Source organism: Macaca thibetana, chromosome 3, assembly GCF_024542745.1.
Source record: "Macaca thibetana thibetana isolate TM-01 chromosome 3, ASM2454274v1, whole genome shotgun sequence".
NCBI lineage: Eukaryota > Metazoa > Chordata > Mammalia > Primates > Cercopithecidae > Macaca > Macaca thibetana.
The window spans coordinates 171913929-171940084 of record NC_065580.1 but is presented as its reverse complement, the minus strand read 5'-3'; the positions used below and the strand labels follow the sequence as shown (position 1 = coordinate 171940084).

The following is a 26156-nucleotide window of genomic DNA, read 5'->3' as shown; positions in this document are numbered from 1 at the left end:
CACACATATGTTTATAGCAGCACAATTTACAATTGCAAAAATATGGAACCAACTCAAATACCCATCAATCAGTGAGTGAATAAAGACATTGTGTTATGCATATATATATATATATATATATATACACACACACACACACACACACACACCATGAAATACTATTTAGTCATTAAAAAAAATGGAATAATGCATTCACAGCAACCTGATGGAATTGGAGACCATTATTTTTAAGTGAAGTAATTCAGGAATGGAAAACCAAACATGTATGCTCTCGCTCATAAGTGGGAGCTAAGCTATGAGGATGCAAAGACATAAGAATGACACAATGGACTTTGGGCACTTGGGGGAAAGGGTGAGAGGGGAATGAGGGATAAAAGACTACAAATTAGGTACAGTATATATTGTTTGGGTGATGGGTGCACCAAAATCTCACAAACCACCACTGAAAAACTTATGTAACCAAACACCACCTGTTCCCTAAAACCTATGAAAATTAAAAGAAAAATTGCTTGTTGAGTGAATAAATGAGTGAATTTTCTGTTTTCTAAATGTATAGGCTAGAGGTCAGGAACAAATTATATTTTCTGGGTATTTTTCTGTGCATCTAACATGATGCTAAGTATATAGAAAACACTACTATAGATTATTAGAATAAAAATGTATGAATTCTGTTTGTATGGGTGAGTGAATGTGTCTGTGTGTGAGAGAGAGAAAGGCAAAGACAGATGAAGACAGGAGGAATTACTTGTTCACCCTTGGAGAAGTTAATACAACATTGTGTGTGTGTGTGTGTGTGTGGTTTTTTTGTTTGTTTGTTTTTTGTTTTTTTGGTTTTATTGAGACAGATTTTCACTCTTGTTGCCCAGGTTGGAGTACAATGGCGCGATCTCAGCGAATCTGAGAACTGATAATTCTGATCCCTTTGAAGACTATAGGGCCAATGGAAATATCCTCCAGTAGCTGGGATTACGGGCATGCGCCACCACCCCTGGCAAATTTTTTATTTTTAGTAGGGGTTTCTCCACTTTGGTCAGGCTGGTCTTGAACTCCCTACCTTATTGTCTGAAAATTAAACTTATATGTAACTGAATATTGCATTCAAATATTTGCTTCATTTTTTATATAAATGACTTGTATGTTTCTATAGGAGAAAGTGATTCTGACAAATCAGTGAAATGCATAAAGAAAGGACAAAGAGACAGGACACGTCACAAAAGATTTTTTTGAGCTATGTTACCTCTGTGGGTTTTAAAAGGCAAGTCAAATTGCTTCAACTCTGTCCTCTACAGTAGTGGCAATGATAACTAATTCTCCCCAGGTTTGACAGCACAAAAGCCCTCCAACAGGTGCCCTGCTGTACCACTGGTGGCTGATCTCACTAGAAAGTTGCTCCTCTGTCAACATTGGGTGTCTCTGGAAGGAGAGTTGGACTACTCTTGTCTCACTTTCCTCTCTATGTTCAAAACTGAACTTGATAATTTCAAAGTCCAGACTCTTCTTGCAGACCCATCCTCAACCAGGAAAGTTCCAGGACTACGTGTTGTCCAAGTAGTGAAAGTGCCCTATAATGGAAAAGAGCTGACAGCATATGCAAAAGCGACAAAGCGTAAGAGTTTTCCTGGTTAGTCATTTGCTGCCTTTGACATGTTCATAATAAGCCTGGTACTTTCACAGTGTGTGGTGCAGAGTAGGCACTCAAATGTTTCTGTTGAATAAGTGAAAGTATTACTTGAGGTGGAAATTTGAATAAGAATAGATGTATATGGAAACATTCTGTGGTCACTATTTGGTAGGAAAAGGGAAAAGTTAATCAGTAAGTACCCACTATTCATCCAGCTCTGTTGGGTGATGAATGACAGTGTACAGTTGCTGTACTAAATAACAGCAACAGGAAAACACAAGTAATTACTATTTTGGCATACACTTCATGTTACTTTCTAGTTGGTTAACTCAATGCCTTACATCTCTTTTGTTAAGATCTTCTTGAACACATTGTATTTTTCACATTTAATAGTGTCAAGGCTTTTCACAGTAGGGCTTACATTTGATTTTGTCACACAATAGACAATCCCTAAGACAACCTGTAATTCCAGTCCATTAGGCTAATGGATAGTAGCTGCTGTGAGCAGTGGGCATGTAATCTTTTGATAATAAAGTCTAGTAAGACACAAAATATAAAAATAAATAAACTGAAAGGACTAGATTTAGCTGATACAAATATTTTGTTTTTTCCTTATAAAAGACTAGTAAATAGACACAGTCAACAGAATTTTTAGAATTACATATGGATACATATGAATAATTGCATCACACAATATTGACAAAGTTCCAAAAGTGATAAGTTTTTGTTTGGGAAGTCTTGCTAATGAAAATTCTTTACTTACTTTTTCTCAATGTTTACTTTTAAAAGCCTGTTATTATTACATGTCATTGCGTATGTATTACAGCATTTATCATTAGAGATTGTATTCAAGAGGATATTCTTAGACCATATTCTTGAGGCGTTATTCGTATAAGAACCTGCCCATGGGAGAAATGCACCTACCATGAAAGAAGGCGAAGCATCACTGAAGGGAGTTGACATTTTTCATTTTAATTTTTAATTTATCTGAGTCACTCCACTGAATTGCAGAAAAGCAAGTATGTCCCCTTAAATCAATTTCATGGAGTCAAGAAAGAAATATTATGTTCTTATAACATCTGGTTTCTGTTTCAGAAAGCTGAAATTCTGTCTTTTGGAGAACACGGGGAGGAAATCTGCAACACCAAATCCACCTGGTTTAGTCACCTAATGAACCATTCCATTAGTAACTAAAGATCTTTGCTTTGTTCATGTTACCTGCATTCGAACCTGAACTCCTTCAAAGAAATTCTCTTTCTCCTGTTTCTATAAAAACAAGGCTGCTAAAATATATTACATATCATTAATATTTTGAAGTCTCTTTATGATTAATAAATATGAAAGATAATTCTTGATGTTCATTCTGAAAGCTTCACTGCAAATATAATTGTCATCATGCTTCATCAATGACCCTATATGTTTTGCTTTTTTAATAATAAAAAAACAAGTAGAGATTGTAAAAGAAAGGTGAGGGTAGAAGAAAAGAGCAGAAAAGGGGAAAAAAGGATTGGAAAGGGGAAGAAGGAGATGGGACAAGAGGAAAGGTAGTGAGAAAGGAGGAAAGAGGAGAGAGGAGGAAAGGAGAAAGTGGTTTCTGAGGGGAGCATTGGAGGCCATGATTTTGACCCAAGGTTCATTTGCATACATACCAGAAGGCGTTGGAAGCATGTATCTTCATTTAAAGGATGGAGGGGATGTCTTTATTACAAGGTCACTGTGTCTAGATGCAGTTGTGCAGTGAGAGTACTTAGATGTTGAGACGCCATAAATCTAATAGTCCCTCCCTGTACCAGCTTTAAAATGTATGTTTTGGTGAGAAATTTACTCCAAGCCAGGCTAACGAAGGGAAAGCTTAGAGTGAATGGGAAAGAGAATAACAGGAATCCCTCCTTGATCACCACAGCAGATGTACGATGCTGAGGAAGGCATGAGAAGCCTAGAAAAGAGCTTCTGAGACTCTCAGATGCTGCCGGGCATCACTGGAGCAGCTTCCCTCCTCAGGAAGCCAGAGTCACCAGTGCATTGTTTGGGCTTTGCTAGTTGCACATGAGGCAGGATAAGGAGCTTGGGAGGCGGCAGAGCTGCAAGGTTTCCAGCACAAGTGGCTGCTGGTGGGGAACTCAGCTGGAACCACCATGACCAGCTCCCTGGCTAGAGAGTGCAGGTGACCCACGTCTTTGCCTAAACCAGTTCCTGGGTATCAGGGAGACTGGCCCACTCCCTCAGCAACAGGTCAGAAAATAACTAATCCTTGGAGGGAAGTTTCTAGGGAGGGAAGCCAATAAGGAGGGCCCTTATTTCTATTTCTCCCTGGGTCTGCCCCTGGTGCTACATATCAGAGAAAGACCCCTATGGGGTTGGGCAAAGAGGGCCAACAGAACACCTCCAATTTATTCCAAGGGCAAAAGGCTAGAGGCAGGCAAAAGTGATGGGCACCTGAGGGGAAAGGATTTAAGGCCAAAGTTTGGCTTCATTGATGTCTGGCCCTCTTCACTCCGAAATTTGTGGACAGCTACTTCCAGCAGGGGTGAGATCACCAGGAGAAATGTCTGATGATGAAGCAGCCAGGAGCTCCCCAAATCCAGGAGCAATGTCTGCATGGGCCAGTGAGTGTGCAGGGTGGAAGGGGCAGAGCACCGTGTTCAATTGGACAGCATTCTTTGCCGCCCTCCTTACCCCCCACCCACTTCTAACCAGGTGTATTAGTCCATTCTCACATTGGAATGAGGAACTACCTGAGACTGGGTAATTTATGAAGAAAAGAGGTTTAATTGACTTACATTTCCACAGGCGGTACATGAAGCATGGCTGGGGAGGCCTCAGGAAACTTACAGTCATGGCAGAAGACCAAGGGGAAGCAGGCACTTACATGGGTGGGAACAGGAGAGAGAGTGAAGGGGCAGGTGCTACACATTTTTTTTTTTTTTAAAAAGAGGGAGTCTCACTCTGTCGCCCAGACTGGAGTGCAGTGGCACGATCTTGGCTCACGGCAAGCTCCGTGCCATTCTCCTGCCTCAGTCTCCCAAGTAGCTGTGACTACAGGCGCCCGCCACCACGCCCGGCTATTTTTTTGTATTTTTAGTAAAGATGGGATTTCACCATGTTAGCCAGGATGCTCCTGATCTCCTGACCTCGTGATCCACCCGCCTTGGCCTCCCAAAGTCCTGGGATTACAGGCGTGAGCCACCACGCCCAGCCGGTGCTACACACTTTTAAACGACCAGACCTCATGAGAACTCAGTCACTATCTTCAGAACAGCAAGAGCAAAATCAGCACCCCTACCATGATCCAAACACCTTGCATCAGGCCCTGCCTCTAACACTGAGGATTACAATTTGACAGGAGATCTGGGTGAAGACGCAGAGTCAAACCATGTCACCAGGGCTCTGTTAGAATCACAGCATGTTTCCTTGGAGCTCTTTAGGGAATTTAAAATGTTGTACAGGACTGTGGGGCCTTCTCTCAATGAGCCAATCTGGAGGTACCATGACTGTTACAACAGAGAAAATCGCTAGAAAATGGGTTGAGATTTTTCACTCTTTTGCTCCAATGTTTTGACAATCTAGAGACATATGTATTACCAAGGACAATACTTCCTTCAAATTCTCCTCAATATTGCAAATAAAGGGTAATTTTTATTTAGCGGGCTTCCAGGAGAAGCTAATTCCCGTATTAAAAATTAAAATCTGGTGGCTGTATCTGTATGTAACAGTTAACATTTTCCAAAATCTTTTTAGTTTAATATAGCTAATATTCCTAACTTTCTACATAACCCCTAAAACTAGATAATGTTTTTCCATGAAAGTTAAATTTTTTTAACACTCAACTCAATCCAATTATCTTTTGATGTCAGTCTGTGAGTAGCACAAAAATAAAATTGCAATAGCAATTAGCATGGAAGCTGATAAAAGTAGAAATCTTCAAAAATTAACTTTTTGTTTTTAGTAAAGAAATCTTCAATGATTTTAAAATAAACTTGTAATGGAACCCCTTGCATAGTATATCTACTTATGAAATATCATTTAGTTAAGTTAGTTTGAAGTAAATTTATTAAAAATATTGATTGGTTTTTATTATATTTCAAATTAAAATGATTGAGTAATAAAGTCACTTTCAGATACACATTAATTCTATTTTTAATCTTTTAAATATGTTGTCATCAAATTCCTTTTAATGATAATAGACTCTAATGGAAAAATATTTCATCTGTATTTCAAGCATGCTCTACATTTTTTATAAAGAACTCTGAATCTTTTTAAATATAATAACCAAATCATTAGTAGCCTAATGATTGCCCAGAACAATAAAGCTAAATTTAAAAATACTTTCCAACTGACACGAATTTATACAATGAACTAAATCCTAATGAAGTTTTCTGCAGTGATACAACTTAAAAACCCTCTTATAGTATTATATACTTAATTGACACCAGAATCTTTTTAACAATTTAAATATACTCTCTTTAAAATGAGTTCTAACACCACCTGTACTGCGAGATACTGATTAGAGGAAGAAGAAGGTCACCTATGAATAAAGCCACTTTGCAAACATTTAGCAGTCTTTAAATTCTGTAGTCTTTTAAAAGAAGAAATAGGGATTCCATTTCATGTCATGTTATCGTGTCTTTTTATGTGTAGATGGAAGACCCGAGCTATAATAATGGTTAAATATACTGTATATTGAATTACTCATCTCTAATGAGCTTAGAATAAGACCTTTATGTGAGCACAAATTGTATATATCTAAATTTAAATACACATCATTCTAAGTATTTCACCTGGTTTTCAATGAGTCTAATTTCCATCTCTCTCACATTCTTCATCTGTGTGAGCTTCTTCCTTCTTTTTTCCCTTTTTAGTTAACAAGTTTTCTCTAGGTTCCAGAATCCAGAAATTGGTGCATAGTATAACACCAACTTGTAAATTTTAACTTTAAATGTTGTTTCTGGATTATCTTTCTTAAACACATCAAAATCTACTCAAGTTATAGTGGGATATCTTTAGAACATGACTATAGGACACAGACTACAACATTCAACAGGCATATGACTTCCCCACTCCATTCTAATAGATGGATGAAGGGTCGCAGATACTTATTATATTTATCCACATGAATTCCCATTTTAATGGAAAAGCAAATGCCTGAGAAAAGAGCTAGAAGGTTCTTATTTCTAAGAACCTTTACAATTCCGTTTATTGACAACCAACATTTAAAATGTGTTCTATTAATTGGGGGACAAGCAGAGATAAAGTTTTTCAATGTAAAATTTTTTGTGTATACACAAAAAAGTTTCTTTTGGAATTATGTCCTAACATAAACTATTTGTAATCAAAAGATGTCTGATTTGGAAATAAACACTTTTAAAATGCAAACTTGTTTTGTTATATCCTGTGGCTATCACAATTTATGTGGAGCTATTTAAACAATCGTCTTCTTCAAACATATCTATATATTTTATTGAGGGAGGACAACACCTTCTAGTTGAATCCATAAATAAATGTACTTCTCAGGCTTGTAACTAACATAATGTAGCATTTCAGAATGTCTGTGTCCCCAGATGCCCTGCCAGTGGAATGCTTCCTGCTGCTAAAAGTTATGCTTTCCACCTCTTTTTATAACTTGTCTGGCAGACTTGGCATGAAGGTGACAACTTAAGCTAAAAATCTGTCAAAACAAAGAATAGCTAACAGGCATGTCTAAGGCTGATGTGAAAATGGAACACAAGCCCACTAGAATGAAATGTATGCTATATAGATGCTTGTTCAGAAAATAGGTATATCCGTGTTTACTGTACTGAACACATATTTCTGGGCAACCACTTTCCAGATCTAATGCAAGATTCTCTGAATTCGTAGTGAAAACAGTCCTTGCCCTCAAGAACATAAACATAGGAACAGCTAACATTATTGAGCTCTCTCAGTGCTCCAGGAACTCTTCCAAATGCTTTCATACGTTACCTAATATTAAGATAATTAGTCCTCACAATAAGGCTATGTGATAGGTGAATTATTGTACACATTTTGTAGATGAGAAAACCGAGGTCCCCATAGTTAAAGGATTTTGCCCAGATTAGACAGATAGATACTAAGCTGTAGAGGCAGAGCTCACTTCCAAGTAGGCCAACCCAGAGGCTCCACTGTCACCTATTCCTCCATCCTGCTGCTTTTGTTATGAAGGAGATACACACATAAATGCAAAATTCCAACATAGTGGTTCAAGTGTTCAAGTATAAAAAGAATATTTGTGGCTTTGTTGCGCACAGTGTGGACATGAAGCAGAGTGCATTAAAAAAGGATTCTCATACAACACAATGGAACAGGAAAGTATGTTCATCTCAGGCAAACAGAAAAGCATCTGCAATGGTGCTGAATATTTTGTAAATCACAGTGTGTCCTAAATTAACTGAACTCAAGATTTCATTCATTTTAGAAAAGGTAGTAAAAAGGGTGTTTTAAAACATCATTGTTGCTGTTTATTCTTCAATGTGTTGGTAACTAATTTTTCCAAATGTATTGGTGTGATGATTAAGATTTATCACTACAAACCAGGAATTCCCCAGAAATCAAAGAACAAGAGTATAACTGTGAAAAAAGAATCTCCCATTTGGCTATGTATGCCTTTTTGTGTAATATTCCTGGGCAACACATGGTTATAAAAATGGACTCAGCCAGACGTGGTGGTTCAGGCCTGTAATCCCAGCACTTTGGGAGGCCGAGGTGGGTGGATCATGAGGTCAGGAGATTGAGATCATCCTGGCTAACACGGTGAAATCCCGTCTCTGCTAAAAATACAAAAAAAAAAAAAAAATTAGCCAGGTGTGGAGGCACATGCCTGTGGTCCCAGCTACTCGGGAGGCTGAGGCAGGAGAATCGCTTGAACCCAGGAGGCAGACTTTGCGGTGAGCTGAGATTGCACCACTGCTCTCCAGCCTGGACAACAGAGCAAGACTCTGTCTCAAAAACAAAACAAAAAAAAACTGGACTCACCTCAGGCACAAATTACCTCAACCAGAACCAAGATCCACACTGGCAATCAAAGGCTTCCCTATTAGTGAGTGGAAACTAATTATTCGTCTATAACCACTATCTGTGTCCTGTCTCCTGAGTAACCCTCCAAGAACGGAACTACAGAAATCAGTCCTATGTCTTGCCACTATTAGCCCAGCTCTCTGGCTAGTCCTTTTCTACCTGAATCCCATGTTAATTCTCCAACAAGAATGGAATCTGAAAAAGTAAAATACTGGAAATCTTACCTAGTTTTTCCTCCCACATCCCACTGAAGCTGGATCACCTGAAAGAAAAGTGGTGTAGAAATATCACCAGACAATATGGAATTTAAGATACAATGCACTTGCTATGGGTAGATAGGTATATTGGTATAATTCCTTTCTAGAGCAATTTTACGTCTATGACATTTGAAAATGGCCAAAGCTTATTCAGCAATTTCACTTCTAGGTATGAAACCTAGAAAAGCTGTCAAGAGTTTGTGCATAATTTTATCATAATATTGTTATAAAATAATCCAAATGTCCACCAACACAGAAATGCATGAATAAAATGCAGTATATTTATCTGGTGAAATAATATAAAGTTTAAATGGGAAAAACAAATCCATATGCATCAACATAGGTGGATACCCATATTATAATATTGAGTAAAACATTTATTTTCGGCTTAAGGGCACTTACAAAAATGAAGAGGTAGTATCTTTGTTTATGGATATATATATAAAAAAATACATATACAGCTATACCTTCAAATTTCTTTGAATACAAGAAGCTAGAATATGATGACGAAAATCAACTTCCAAACAGTTTTACTTCTGGGAAAGGAGAGAGGAAAATTGGACTGGAGGAGGAATAAAGAAAACTAAAATATTATCTATAATTTTTTTTATAGAATTATTCTAAAGCAAATGTGAATGTGATCAATCATTAAAATTGATCATGATGAGTTCATGGGTATCTGTAAGGTATATTACATGCTGTCTTTCCTTTTAAAATTAGAAAGGAAAGGCACATAGCCCAGTTTGAGGATAATGCTGAAGGCCTGGAATAGAGGGCTTGGGTTGCTGATGTTGGAAGCCATCTCTCCTCTTTTCTCCTTTGAACTCACATTAAATTTCCTCTACTTGTCTTTAATTTTGCATTGATTAGCCCAGTACACTTTTTACTTTGTTTTCATTTTATCTCCAAAATAATTTTATGTAGTGAGAAAGGCAGGCATTACTATGTCTTCCTGTTTAAGGAAACTAATGCTAATAAAATGAGGTGACTTTGCAACATGCATGTACTGATAGGCCAACCTCTGGATTAAGTTTAGGACCAGTCATCTTTTCAGTTTACTATGTTGAGCTTGTCATAGAAGTAGGTGTGCATTATGGCACAATGGTAGCATTAACAGCAGTTGTAGCTTTTGTTGTTGATGCGGCAGTCTTGTTTTCACTTTTTTTTTTTTTTTTTTTTTTTTTTTTGAGACGGAGTCTAGCTCTGTCGCCCAGGCTGGAGTGCAGTGGCCGGATCTCAGCTCACTGCAAGCTCCGCCTTCCGGGTTCACGCCATTCTCCTGCCTCAGCCTCCCGGTAGCTGGGACTACAGGCGCCCGCCACCTCGCCCGGCTAGTTTTTTGTATTTTTTTTTAGTAGAGACGGGGTTTCACTGCGTTAGCCAGGATGGTCTCGATCTCCTGACCTCGTGATCCGCCCGTCTCGGCCTCCCAAAGTGCTGGGATTACAGGCTTGAGCCACCGCGCCCTTAAATACGGCTATAAAGCAAATGTATTTTAGAACACTCTCCAGCTGTCTTGTGCCACAAAGATACAAGGCACTGGGAAGAAAGCAATCCACCATAATGGTTTCTTGATGGCTTTCTCCTATCAGCATCACATAAGTAGGGAATTTGTTTTGACTATGGTATGAGGTAATTTATTATTTTCTGGCTTAAAAACTGACAGCTACAAGGGGTTTTAAAGGAAAATTGTGACATTTACAGAAAGAGCAATGATCTTATACAGAAACCAGGTGGTGGCCTTTTCTACCATTCTGACAGATGGAAGACCTACAGTGAAGTTATTTTTTTGTCCTGTTAAACCAAATAGCTGAAGTAATTCGTACTTTCTTTCTGCCCGATTTGTGCTTTGTGTACATTTAAGTATTAGAAGACAATTTTCCTATTGGGTAAAATTTACCACTGTGTGTATTGATTTCCTTTGAAGTTACTGCAATTGTCTAAGCTGTTACAAGTTTTTATAGCACCATAATGTTCATTTAAAATGACCAAAAAAGAATAAGGATCCCAGGCAAATATAATTATAAAAGTTTACACCAATAATATAATAAACTTTGGCTTTAGGAGAATGCTCTAAAATTGCCCTTCTATACATACTACAGGCAACAAAAATGCTATAACAAAGATATTAATTTCCCTAGGACATTCAGCCTATTTGCCTAGAATTTTATTGTTGAACATATTGCTAAATATTCAGTTGCAGGAGTCTTTGCATAGTATCCCCCAAATTTACTATTTTAAGTGGTTCATTACCACCTACTGTATTTTGTTAGCTTCTGCCTGTATACCCTGCAGTTATAGGCTAAGGAAAGATAAATAAATGAAAGCAATAGAGATTCATGGTTCATATATTTTAAATATTTGAATGGCAAGTTACAGCTGCCCATATAAATTTATAGAGATAGGCAATCTCAGTACTGTAAAGGAACTTCATATAAATGTCAAGAGGCATTCAAAGGTTGTACTTTCACAAATTTCACAATGGGTAAGTCTCTCTTGACTTCCTGCCTTCTGAAACAGTACCTGTGATGCCTTCCTGACTCTTTACAGCCTCGGCGAAGGCCACGGGTAGTAAAGGTCCTTCCAGGACTGGCATGTGGTCATGAACAGCCTGTGTGGGCCACATACAGTCCCAGCTCATCTGGCAGGATTGGGATGAATGTGATGCTGTGGCCAAATGTTACTTTAAGGGACCATAAATGTCTTAGAGTATATTGCTTTTTTCCTTGCCTATCTAAGAACAAATTTACATTTCGGGAAATATTAGAAGATATTTATTTTATTTCCTAACTCTCTTTTTTTTTTTCCACTAAAGTTCTAATGTCTAGCTACAGTAGTTTGATGTAGATACCCAAACAGTTATGTCTCTTATTTGTTCTTGGGGAATGACAAAGTACCATTTTTAATTTTTTTTTTTTTTTTTTGAGACAGAGTCTTGCTCTGTTGCCCAGGCTGGAGTGCAGTGGCATGATCTTGGCTCACTGCAACCTCCGCCTCCTGGGTTCAACTGATTCTCCTGCCTCAGCCTCCCAAGTAGCTGGGATCACATATGCCCGCCACCACACCTATTTTTTTTTTTCTTTTTTGTACTTTTAGTAGAGACGATGTTTCACCATGTTGGCCGGGCTAGTCTTGATCTCCTGACCTCAAGTGATCTGCCTGCCTCAGCCTCCCAAAGTGCTAGAGGATTACAGGTGTGAGCCACTGCGTCCAGCCTAATTTTTTTTTTTATTTTTGTGGCTACATAGTAGGTGTACATATTTATGGGATACATGAAATACTTTGATACAGGCATGCAATGTGCAGTAATCACATCATGTAAAATGGAGTATCCAGCATTTATCTTTTGTGTAAAAATCCAATTATACTCTCTGTTATTTTTAAATGTATAATTGAATTACTATTGACTTCAGTCACCTTGTGCCATCAAATACTAGGTCTTACTCATTCTTTCTAACTACTTTCTGTACCCATTAACCTCTACGTGCCCCTACCCAACTGTCCTTCTCAGCCTCTGGTAACCATTCTTCTACTCTCCAATTCCATGAGTTCAATTGTTTTATTTTTTAGCTCCTGCAAATAAATGAGAATAGGCAAATTTTGTCCTTCTCTGTTTGGCTTATTTCACTTAATATAATGACCTCCAGTTCCATCCATGTTGTTGCATATAAAAGGATCTCATTCTTTTTATGACTGAACACTACTCCTTTGTGTATATAAGTACCACATTTTCTTTTTCCATTTATCTGTTGATGGACATGTAGGTGGCTTCCAAATCTTGGCTATTATGAGCAGGGCTGCAACAAACATAGGAGTGCAAATCTCTCCTCAATATACCGATTTCCTTTCTTTTGGGCATATACCAAGCAGTAGAATTGCTGTATTAGACGGTAGCTCTATTTTTAGTTTTTTGACTAAAAAAACTTAAACTCTAAACTGTTTTCCATAGTGGTTGTACTAATTTTCATTCCCACCAACTGTGTACAGGGATTCCTTTTTCTTCACATCCTTGCCAGCTTATTTTATTGCCTGTCTTTGGGTAAAAGCCATTTTAAATGGAGCAAGATGATATCTCATTGTCATTTTGATTTGCATTTCTCTGATGACCAATGCTGTTGGGCACCTTTTCATATGCCCGTTTCTCATTTGTATGTCTTCTTTTAAGAAATGTCACCAACATGGAGAAACCCCATCACTACTAAAAATACAAAATTAGCCAGGTGTGGTGGCCCTTCCCTGTAATCCCAGCTATTGGGGAGGCAGGAGAATTGCTTGAACCTGGGAGGTGGAGGTTGCAGTGAGCCGAGAGCATGCCATTGCACTTCAGCCTGGGTAACAAGAGTGAAATTCTGTCTCCAAAAAAAAAAAGTGTCTATTCAGATCTTTTGATAATTTTTAAATCAGATTATTATATTATTTTCCATAGATTTGAGTTCCTTATATATTTTGGTTATTAGTATTTGTCAGATGGGTAGTTTGCAAATAGTTTCTCCCATTCTGTGGGTTGTCTCTTCACCTTGTTGACTGGATCTTTTGCTGTGCAGAAGCTTCATAACTTGATGAGATCTCATTTGTCTGTTTTGCTTTGGTTACTCGTCCTTGTAGGGTATTTCTCAAAAAATTTTTGCCTAAATTGATCTCATAGAGATCTCCTCCAATGTTTTGTAAATTGCCCAATCTCAAGTATGTCTTTATTAGCAATGTGAATACAGATTAATGCAATAAATTTGTAACAGTAGAGTGGGGCACTACTGAAAAGATTCCCAAAAATGTGGAAACAACTTTAGAACTGGGTAACAGGCAGAGGTTGGAACAGTTTGGAGGGCGCAAAAGAAGACAGGAAGGTGTGTGAAAGTTTGGAACTCCCTAGACATTTGTTGAATGGCTTTGACCAAAATGCCAGTAATGATATAGACAACGACATCCAGGCTGAGGTGCTCTCAGATGGAGATGAAGAACTTGTTGGTAACTGGAGCAAAGGTGACTCTTGTTATGTTTTAGCAAAGAGACTGGCAGCATTTTGCCCCTGCCCTAGAGTTTTGTGGAACTTTGAACTTGAGAGAGGTGATTTAGGGTATCTGGAGGAAGAAATTTTTTGGTTTTTTTTTTGAGAAGGAGTCTTGCTCTATCACCCAGGCTGTGATGCAGTGGTGCTCTCGGCTCACTGCAACCTCCGCCTGTGGGTTCAAGCAATTCTCTACCTCAACCTCCTGAGTAGCTGGGATCATAGGCACCTGCCACCACGTCTGGCTAACTTCTGTATTTTTAGTAGAGATGGGGTTTCACCATCTTGGCCAGACTGGTCTTGAACTCCTGACCTCATGATCCACCCACCTTGGCTTCCCAAAGTGCTGGGATTACAGGTGTGAGCCACCACGCCCCACCTGGAGGAAGAAATTTCTAAGCAGCAAAACATTATAGAGGTGACTTGGGTGCTCTTAAAAGCATTTACTTTTAAAAGGGAAACAGAGCATAAAAGTTTGGAAAATTTGCCACCTGACAATGCAATAGAAAAGAAAATCCCATTTTCTGAGGAGATATTCAAGCTGGCTGCAGAAATTTGCATAAGTAGTGAGAAGTCAAACGTTAATCAGGAAGACAATGGGGAAAACATCTCCAGGGCTTGTCAGAGAACTTTGAGGCAGCCCCTCCCATCACAGGCCCAGAAGCCCAGGAGGAAATAATGGTTTCATGGGCTGGGCCCAGGGTCCCTCTGCTATATGCAGTCTAGGGACTTGGTTCCCTGCATCCTAGCCACTCCAGCCATGACTAAAATAGGCCAAGGTACAGTTTGGGCCATGGCTTCAGAGGATGCAAACCTCAAGCCTTGGCAGCTTCCACACTGTGTTGAGCCTGCGAGTGCACAGAAGTCAAGAATTGGGGTTTGGGAATCTTTGCCTAGATTTCATAGGATGTATGGAAATGCTTGGATGCTCAGGCAGGTTTGCTGGAGGGGTGAGGTTTTCATGGAAAACCTCTGCTAGGGCAGTGCAGAAAGAAAATGTGGGGTCAGAGCCCCCACACAGAGTCCTTACTGGAGCACTGCCTAGTGGAGCTGTGAGAAGAGGGCCATGGTCCTCCAGAGCCCAGAATGGTAGATTCACCAACAGCTTGCACTGTGTACCTGGAAAAGCTGTAGACACTCAATGCCAGCCCACGAAAGCAGCCAGGAGGGAGGCTGTACACTGCAAAGCCATGGAGCAGAGCTGCCCAAGACAATGGAACCCACCTCTTGCATCAGTGTGATCTGGATATGAGACATGGAGTCAAAGGAGATAATTTTGGAGCTTTAAGATTTGACTGCCCCCTGGATTTTGGGCTTGCATGGGGCCTTTAGCCCCTTCATTTTGGCCAATACCTCCTGTTTGGAATGGGTGTATTTATCCAATGCCTGTACCCACATTTTAACTAGGAAGTAACTAACTTGGTATTGATTTTACTGGCTCATTGGCAGAAGGGACTTGCCTTGTCTCAGATGAGACTTTGGACTGTGGACTTTTGAGTTAACACTGAAAAACTAGCTTTTATGAATTTATCTCTCTGTGGCCTCAGTCATTTTGAAAGTTGATTTTTCAGAATCTTTTCTGGCTTCTCCCCAGATTCCAAGTAATATATAGTCTTTCTCCAAACACTCACCATTACTAGCTGTTTTCTTTGCTTACTCTCTTTTCATACTCTTCACCAACACCTCCTTCCCAAACCTGGGCTGCCTGCACGTGGATCATTCTTTTTTTCCTTTTTATATGGTCTGCTGAGAAGGATTATTTGTTTTCTTGTCTGAATGTGTTTCTTCTCAGGAATAATTTTCCTCATGATCTCTTGAATATGTTATGTTTTTCATATTGTTGTTAAATAATGTACGATGAGTAAATTTCTACATTTTCTAAGACCAACACATTTTTACAATTATACACACATTTTTGTTTTCTCTAAATGCAAATTTTCAAATGGTCAAATGAAGTAAGAGCCTTGCTCAATTTATTGACCTGCACTTTTACTCCTCATCTCTATTCCATGCTAAAGTAGAAGAAATCAAAGGATTTTCATGAAATCCTGTACATTATTTAAAATTGAAAACCTATATTTTATATGTAATTTATGCTTTAGTTTATCATTGTAAACAAAATATTAATCAATATTTTTTCAATAAAAATTTTTATCCACTTTGGTTCAGAAGCAAATTTAGAGTCATGTGATGAAAATGATCCACGCTTACAGGATTGCTAGTTATACATGGATTATTCACAGCAACTTAACTACTGGCCATCTTCTTATTATTCATTGCCCCATACATTTCTAAGTCATGTTCTCCAGCTAATAACAATGAAACTTTCATGTTAATATTAGCTAAACTTGTTAGTGAAGTTATATCTTCTGGGACAAAGTAAAAACAAAAGTTATAGAATGCATTTGCAAGCCAGATAGAAAGAATATGAAGATTTATTAGCTTTTGGCATCGTAACACATTTTTCCTCCATTGATTCAAATAATTCAAATAATTCTCTGAGACAGTTTCATTAAAAAATAATGAATAAACTCAAAACTCATGGAATTTCTGGACCTAAGTGTAGACTTATAGTAAAGTTGTAAAATCACCTTGCTTTTGTAGTCTGACCATGATATGCATAGCAACTGGAGGAAATGTATGAACCAGAATGAATTGAACAAGTAAAGATTTTATTGCAATAAGGGATAATGAGAAAAGTACAGTTTTTAAACTGTTTCTCTGAGCAATAGCCAAGGGCTATAAAAACATGTCTGTTGAGGGGATCATGGAGACAGAATGTGGCTAAGAGAGACATGAGATAGAGTCGTTGTATTGGTCCGTTTTCACACCCTGAGAAGAAACACATTCAGAAGGGGAAACAGATAATCCCTCTCAGCAGACCATATAAAAAGGAAAAAAGAAAGATCCACATGCTGGCAGCCCAGGTTTCGGAAAGAGGTGTTTGATGGTGAGGAGTATGAAAAGAGAGTAAGTAAACAAAATAGCTAGTAATAGTGAGTGTTTGGAGAAAGACCATAAGTTACTTGGAATCTGGGGAGAAGCCAGAAAAGATTCTGAAAAATCAGATTTCAAAATGATTGAGACTACAGAGAGATAAATTAATAAAAGGCATTTTTCTTTGTCTTCTATATCATGCAATGTTTACCTTTGCCATCCACATTTGGCTACGACAGACTATGTATTTTGGTTGTTTGCATAGGTTTCTTCTTATTGTGATTCTGTGCTGAGATGGATCACAGAATGGCTCAACTTTAAAACTGTTGTAATTAACATTTATAGCTGATATATAAAAATAAGTAACAATCATGTAATATTTAATATATTCACATAAGTATACATAAATCCTGTTCCATGAAAAGTATGTGAAAAACATTTCAAATAACCTAATGTACATAGTTTAGTAATAATACTAAGTGACCAGAAAATTATTGGTTTAATGACAATCACAACATAAATGCACACATTTTTTGTTTTGATAGAATAGTTTGAAATTTCACATATAACCACTTTCATTTTTATATTAAACGTGAAGAGTCTACAGAAATTACAAAGGTAATTGTGCTACAGCAACCCATAAAAAGGATAACTAGAAAATATGTCTTTGCACACTGTATACTGCTATTTCAATTTTGTGGCTTATGTATTTTAAGAAATTAAACTTTATTATTTCAAGAGGAGATTTATTTGAAAATCAATTGAAGAAAACTAAAAATTATATAAGAAAATATTGATATTATATGCACATTCACCTAAATGTGATGATATTAATAATACAAATAGTTGAAATTGATTACATAGGGAACAAGGTATTCATTCCATAATCTGTAGACAACATATTTTTAAGAGTCTCATGCTCTACAGACTGAGCTAGCTGGGCAGTCACAATATTTTAAAATTAACCAAAACAATCAATAAATTAAAACAGTATATTTAAATAGGTCATGTTTTTCTAATTAATTTATTCATTTATATATTATTTGTATATGATTTATACATATATACTGTAGGTATATATATTAGACAGGTATGTTTTTTACATAAGTGTGGGGAGAGAGAAAAAGGAGGTATTTACTACTACCTAGTGATATTACTGCTGGCATCCAAATTGATAAGTTTAAACCCTAGATAAATGAAAAAATATCCAACGTTATTAGGGAGATGAACAACCAGAATATATTCCTATTCTTATGTAAACTAATGCAATGTTAACATATTTCAAGGCATTGATTATGTTACAGATTTATATTTCTTCCTCACAATAGCAAGAAGAGTAGGAATTACATACTGTGCGCAGTGATGTTTTTGCCTCTCTGAAGAGTTGAAGTCAAGTATAGCATATTTAATCACAGAATATGAAACATAATAAGTTGCATACGAAAAATATGCAAGACAGCTGAAAGAAAGAAATGAAAAATAAAAAGGCAGGAAGAAAAAAGAGAAAGAAGGAAGGGGAAGAGGAGAAGAGGGGCGGAGGGAGGGAGGGAGGGAGGGAAGACTGTTAGCACCACACAAGCAAATCGAATGCAGAAGTCAGCACTATGCTTCCAAAGGCAAGAGAAAGCCATAACTTCCCCACTAACCTCCCAACCACTTTCACCTCCCAGGCAAAAGCAATTAGGGTTCAGGCCATCAGAGGATGATTAGTGGGCGAACCCAGGGCAGAAGTTACTGAGGTTAATTGAAGAGTAAAAAGCAGCAAGATTGGCACACTGGTGGTTTTGGTGGGAGTGGTAGAGACCCAGGCCTTGCCAATAGGCAGTGCGCCAGAAGGGAATCTCTGGGAGAAGAAGCCAGCCGCTGCACACAGGCTAGAGGACAGGGGCCAGAGTCACCGCTGGGATAGCTGGGCTAGAGGACAGGAGCCAGAGTCACCGCTGGGATAGCTGGGCTAGAGGACAGGAGCCAGAGTCACCGCTGGGATAGCTGGGCTCATTGAACAGGACCACCAGTAATGATGCCCACTTCTGACAGACATGGGACACATGATCTGTCCTCGCAGAAAATACCACTTAGTAGCAGTGTCAGGTGGCCAAAGAGGTGACAGCAAAAGTGACACTTACTATGACTATAACTGAGCCTACATCAACTTTCCTATCAGTGTGAGTCCCTGGGTCCTGAGGTTTAAAACTTAAATAGAGTTGATTCCTAAAACCACCTCCAGTTCTAAATACACTATTTAATTTTGTGATTGGGCTAAAAGGTTGTCACTGAAATTTCTTTCACTGGAATAGTCCCTAGAGTTATTTCAATATACACTTACTAAAAATAAAATTTTTGACTTTGAATCTAGCTAGCCACATCCAAAGCGAGTTGATTTACCTTAAGTTAAACTATAGCCAAATTATACTTTAAGGGATTAGTTTATGTATTAAAGAGTTACATATATAAATATGTAGAATATTTAAGTCATTTGTATATAATTATGCTAAGAAAAAGTTTAACTTCTATTAAGGGCCTGAGGAAAAAAAAAACATATTCAAATATTTGGGACATTGTAGAAATAGAATGCTATATCCACTGTACCCAGATGACCAAATTGCGACTCTATAGACACACTTGGAATAGAAAGAAACCTTTAAGGGCATCTGATTTGAAATTTCTTCTCTAGCATCTAACACTCCTGCTGATGCGGGAATTATTACATCCCATAGTCTTCCCTCTCCAGAGGCAGTCAGAAGCATTTTAAGCAGTTTGATTAGAAAAATCTTCCTTATGTTAATCTGAACTAATTCTCCTAGATATTTTTTCACTTTCTTTAGTCTAGTCTAAAACTGCAAGTTCACAAGGAACAAATTAAATGCCTCTTGCACACAAAAGCTCTTGGTTTGTTCAGGATGAGCCCTCAAACTTCCCTGTAGCCTTCCCTTCTATAGACCCAATAGCATAATTCTTTCAAGGAAGCATCATCTGTCATGTTTTCAATTCCCTTTATAATTCCAGTCCCCTAACCTCTGAACGTCTTCCAGTTTGTCAATATCTCTCTTAAAGCCTGATGCTAAGCCAAGTGTTCCAGCTAAGATAAAACAAAATTAGTGGAAAACAGAACCATCCCTTCCATTATTCTATACATTGATCAACATAGCCAAGATCAAATTAACTGTTCTAGAAGGTGTCAATTACTATGATTCCTATCAGTGATGTGGCTCACTGTGTACATGTCAATTAGTCTTCAGAATAGTTTTTGAAAAGAAGAAAAACAGAGACTATATGTGATGTCTCTTAATCCTCTATTAAAATACAAAAACAAATGTTCACCACGCCATCTTAACAGGACTCCAGAAGTAATTTATGCTATTTCTGGAGTGTTATTTCACCTACTCACACTCATGGGGTTGGCTTTACTCAATGCAAAAAAAGAAAAAAGCAACTCTAAGGCTTACCAAATGTGCAATACAAGCACCTGTTGCAGGGAAGGTAGTTGGCACTAAAGTTGGGCACTGAAGTACAGAGCATCTCACCTTTCTTTGTTTTCTCCTTAAAGCGACCCAGCATATCAAGATTAGAACCTTCAAAAGTGACAAATTCCAGATATAAAAATATTTTTCTACAAACTGTCCAAAACCAATTTTAGGAGCCAGATATTCATGGAAAAATGGTGTTTGTTTTGCTATACTGGCGTCATTCCCCCTAGTCATTTGAAAACAAGAAAATAGAAGTATTTAAAAGATCTATTTTCATCAACAGGATTGAAAAAGAGCAGCACTGAATAGAACTTTAAAAACCATGGTTTTGATGAAGGATTATCACTAATTTCAAGTGAATTTCTATATCATAATCAAGACAGGTACATAAGGAAAAATCCCATAAATAAATATAACTGCTAACATGCATTATCTTCTTATTCATCATTTGTGTGTGTGCATAAAAATAAAAATATCGTTAAAAATAAGCTAGTCACTTGATTTTTTGTGTGTATTCTAATCAAAGTCCCCACAGTCACAGTACCTACCAGGTGTCTTACCTCTTGTCTATCATTTTAAGTCCTTCATCCCCAAATCATGAAATCAAGCTACTATTCAGGCAAACAACCATTTTCCTCCACAGGTCACTTAGCAATGAATGCATCCATTGCTTGACTAAGGCTACTCTGAGCAAATATTTTAGAGTGTCTATTCCTAGAGAATTGTACTAGCAGCTACAACAGGACCAGACTCTTCTTCATGAGCTAGTAATGTAATGCTTGTAACAAACTTTATTGCCACTATTAGTACAAGACCCATACTAGTTTCTGTTAATTAGATATTTATTTACATGAACCAAAGAGTCAGCAATTTCAAATAAAAAAGTACTTTAGACATCATCTGACCCAATTCCTTCTCTGTCTAGGTAGGACACTAAAGCCCAGAGAGCCTTGTCAGGAAGCCATATAACCCCAAATTGTCTACTGAGTCATGTTTATTTTCAATAAGCAACCTACCACTTCTATAAGGTATAAGAAGTAGAATTAAATATATTATTTTGAGTAATAATTAAAGAGGCAAAGAATATTTCCTAAGCATTGAGACTTTTTTCAATTGTGTCTTGTTTCTACCTGTGTAACCTTTATAGAATATTCTCCACTAGCCACCTTTACCTAGATGACTCCAACTTGTCTTTAGAAGTCAGCTCAGAGGTCATTTCCTCAAAAAAGTCTTCTGTCACCCCCAACATTAAATTAAATGTCTATGTTATACAGTGATATGGCTTGGCTGTGTCCCCACCCAAATCTCATCTTGAATTGTATAATAATCCCCACATGCCATGGGAGGGCCCTGGTGGGAGGTAATTGAATCACGGTGGGGGTTATCCTCATGCTGTACTCCTGATACTGAGTGAGTTCTCATGAGATCTGATGGTTTGAAAAGGCACATCCCTCTGCTTCGCTCAGCACTTCCCCTTCCTGCCGCCATGAGAAGAACATGTTTTATTCGCTTTCCACCATGATTGTAAGTATCCTGAGGCCTCCCAACACGTGAAGAAATGTGAGGCAATTAAACCTCCTCTCTTTATAAATTACCTAGTCTCATGCTTTATTAGCAGCATGAGAACAGACTAACATGTATAATTTTCTTGTCCCATCTTTCCTCATAACATTTGTCACATTTATAATTTGTACATTCATCTGTGGTTGTGTGATTAACATCTGCCACCCCTACTAGACTCAAAATTCAGTGAATCAGAAATAGCATCTCTGAATTTGCCCATTATTGCACATGAGTTCTTAGATCATGGTTCCAGCACCCAGTAGGTACTCAGTATGTACTATTGCATATCTAGTCAACCTCTCAAGCAGACCTGTGTAACTTTGGAGTAAATCACAAAGTTTAGAAGACTACCAGAGACACAGCTTATTTATTATCCCCAGTTAGAAAATGTTTGAAAGTTTTCTTTTGAATTCTAAGAAAAAATAAAGCTGAAAAATGTCCATAGTAATTAAATAGGGAAATTGCTTTCCACAGTGATCTCTAAATTAACATCTTCTATCTTTAACGTTTTCTGTTTTTGCAATAACTTTCATACCGTCTCTGATTTTCAAAAGACCTAGAGATCATGGAAAGGACTCAGAGAAATTCCAAATGCATCTGAAAGAAAGAAAGAGAGAGAGAGAGAGAGAGAGAGAGAGAGAAAAAGAAAGAAAGAAAGAAACGGAAGGAAGGAAGGAAGGAAGGAAGGAAGGAAGGAAGGAAGGAAGGAAGGAAGGAGAAAACCTAATAATTATAAGATTATGTTACTTTCTCACTCATGCTTCATTTGCAATTTTCACTTTCAATTCATCTTGACACCAACTATTTAAAAAATGAGTGAGTTTATCAGTATCCAAACACAGTTCTGAGGGAGAGAACATTTGTTGATTTTGTTCTTTATTTAATTAGTTAGAAAATAATAACCCATCACATAAGGTTTTATGGTTATGTCTAAACCCAGCAGTGACTTTATCTTCTTTTTTTATTTGCTTTCACTCCTTTGAGTCCTGGTTCAGTTTTGCTCCATATTTTCATAAATTTCATTTCTGAGTCCCAACGTTTCTCTTTTCCTCTCTTGGGATTTCCTTATGAAAAATGTCTTCAGTCTTTTTATTTGTCTATAAGTATTTGGAAAACATTTATTCAGGACCTACAACTTTATGTTTGGTATTTTTTATGTTGATGACATTCCAAAGCTTATTGGGTTTATTCTATAATTTACTAATTTTCTTATTTCCTCTGGTATTTTCAAGTGCTACTTAAACATTTTTTAACCAATAAAGCTATTTTATGTAATTTATCAGACAAAAGCTCAAGTTAACTGAATTCACAAAATCTATCAGAAGGTTATATTATAGGCACATTAAGCCTGTTTAAAATGATCAGCTTCCTTGCTATACACAAATTTCCAAATAATGGCATCTAGGTCATCTTTGCACCTGTTCTTTCACCACAGATACACTCTCATTAAAGGGACTTCTTACTGCTTTCCTTATCACCATTTCCTGGTCAAGGCCATATGTCAAAGCAAATGTTGATCTTGTTGTGTCACCAAATGAAAATTCTAGAAGTCAGGTCTTTAGATGTGAAATTTATTAAAATCACTCTCTTAATTTACCACTTGGTTCTTTTCCTTCATAACTTATGTTTTCTTTCTTTTATTAGACAAGAAAGTTTTCTGACCCTGAGCATTTTCCCAGTTGTCACAAAAATTATGCTAGCTCATAAAATTTGTCTTTTCCAAGTTCATTTTCCTTTTGAACATTTATAGCTATGATTCTCTTTTTTCATCTTTTTCAAAGTCATTATAGATTATACTCTATTCATTTCATGTTTGTACTAATTTGAATTTAATAAACCAATGTGCTAATTCCTCTTTTTCAAAATCCGAATAATGACTGTAATTTCCTTTTCAAATATTTGAAAATGCTATTTCAGTCTTCTATTTGTAATGCTTCCTTTTTTACTGCTTCTCTCTGGACAGTACTTTAAATTATACTCTATAAAATAAGATATTCATAATTAATACTTCCCACATGCTGACACATATTTACCCCAAACTGTAATCCCAGACTTTCAAATATGAATTTGTAAACTTTAATTTTAATTTCAAGTGCAGGTTTGTTACATAGGTAAACTTGTGTTATGGGGGTTTGTTGTACAGATTATTTCATCACCCGGGTATTAAGTCTAGTACACTTTTGTTATTTTACCTGATCCTCTCCCTTCTCTCACCCTCCATTCTCCAAAAGGTCCCAATATGTATTGTTCCCCTCTACATGTCCATCTGTTCTCATAATTTAGCTCCCACTTATAAGTAAGAACATGTGGTATTTGGTTTTCAGTTCCTGTGTTAGTTTGCTAAGTATAATATGGCCAAAGTAATATGAATCATTCTATTATAAAGACACTTGCACATGCATGTGTATATTTATTGCCACACTATTCACAATAGCAAAGACATGGAATTAACCTAAATATCTATCAATGATAGACTGGATAAAGAAAATGTGGTACGTATACACTATAGAATACTATACAACTAGCTGTTGGTTTTCGGCTCGGAGGAGGCCAAGGTGCAACTTTCTTCAGTTGTCCCGAATCCGGGTTCATCCGACACCAGCCGCCTCCACCATGCCGCTGAAGTTCGACCCCAACGAGATCAAAGTCTTATACCTGAGGTGCACCGGACGCGAGGTCGGTGCCACTTCTGCCCTGGCCCCCAAGATCGGCCCCCTGGGTCTGTCTCCGAGAAAGGTTGGTGATGACATTGCCAAGGCAACGGGTTACGGGAAGGGCCTGAGGAGTACAGTGAAACTGACCATTCAGAACAGACAGGCCCAGATTGAGGTGGTGCCTTCTGCCTCTGCCCTGATCATCAAAGCCCTCAAGGAACCACCAAGAGACAGAAAGAAACAGAAAAACATTAAACACAGTGGGAATATCACTTTTGATGAGATCGTCAACATTGCTCGACAGATGCGGCACCGATCCTTAGCCAGAGAACTCTCTGGAATCATTAAAGAGATCCTGGGGACTGCCCAGTCTGTGGGCTGTAATGCTGATGGCCGCCACCCTCATGACATCATAGATGACATCAACAGTGGTGCTGTGGAATGCCCAGCCAGTTAAGCACAAAGGAAAGTATTTCAATAAAGGACTATTTGACCAAAAAAAAAAAAAAAAGTCACACCAGTTTGGAGTGTAGTAATGTACAATGTCAATTATTATCCAGCATGATTTAGAAGACAGAATACAAAAGCCAAGAAGGCAGACTGTAAAATCAACTTGTAGTTCGAGCTTTGTATAAGAGAGAGTTCAAATAGAAAAGGAGGCAAAGAATTGAGTTCACACAAAAATGAGTTGAAATTATTAGGAATTAAGAAAAACTGACAGACATTAATGAAATGGAAGAAGCCAAGGGACCAGAGATCAGAGTGTGGGTGAAATGTATGTATTGAGGCCAGCCTTGCCTTAGCCTTTGTGAGGCCTAGGGCCAGAGTACAAATGATGATTCCCACACTAGATACCTACACACTTAAAAATTATAATGAAAACTAGATAATTGTTATGTAAAATATGTCTACTAGTCATCTCTTGACTAACCTACCTTTATCACAACTCAGAACGGCTGGAGGACCACACTGGAATGGACAGCACAGGAAGAGCCAGCCCCAGTTCTCAGCCTGCCATCTTGTCTCTCAGCTTGACTGCATCCCACACCAACACATCTGGTCCATCCTGTGACTCAGCATGCAGTCTGAGAAGGAAGCGCAGAGGCTTCGAGTGGGCTTTAACATTTGGCCCCGTGAAAGCCTCAGCCCATCAGAAGTCTCGTAGCCAGAGAAGAAGCAGAGAAGGGTCTCTTTAAAGATAACCTTGTCGCTTAGGACTAAAAGGTGGTATTGTAGTAACAAGGATTTGAAGAACAGAAACCTGTGGAATTTAAAATCAAATCTCCAAATAATTAAAGGGAACCTTAAAATATATGTTCAATGTACTTGGTTGCTGAAGTAAAAAGAAGATAATATTAAGATTGAGGCAAATGAAGTCACTGGATAAAGCAGGCCTGCAGGTGAACAAAGTCTGGGATACTAAAGTGCCCAGGGCAAGAGCCAGGGATAGAATAAGGGGGACCCTGATATATCAAGTGTCGAAGACTGTGATGAATGAAAGAAACAGTGAGGTTCAAGAGAGGGCAGAGTGAGCAGAAAACCTGTATCACCAAATGGCAGACTTTAGCACAGGTGGATTTGGGAGACCATGGACGTGGAATCACTTGGAAGACACGTGAAGAG

The 26156-nt window shown here is 37.9% G+C and overlaps 1 protein-coding gene across 1 annotated transcript; it reads left to right on the top strand.

Moving 5' to 3' along the window:
- Positions 1–24421: 24421 nt before the first annotated feature.
- LOC126950757 (60S ribosomal protein L12-like) lies at positions 24422–25037 on the top strand. Its single transcript, XM_050784778.1, has one exon. It carries the CDS (start codon positions 24493–24495, stop codon positions 24988–24990), a length of 498 nt encoding a protein of 165 aa, XP_050640735.1. The 5' UTR covers positions 24422–24492; the 3' UTR covers positions 24991–25037.
- Positions 25038–26156: the final 1119 nt, after the last annotated feature.

What these genes read in the sequence shown, in the direction of transcription:
- LOC126950757 (XM_050784778.1), top strand. Translation starts at nt 24,493, where the DNA reads ATGCCGCTGAAGTTCGACCCCAACGAGATCAAAGTCTTATACCTGAGG.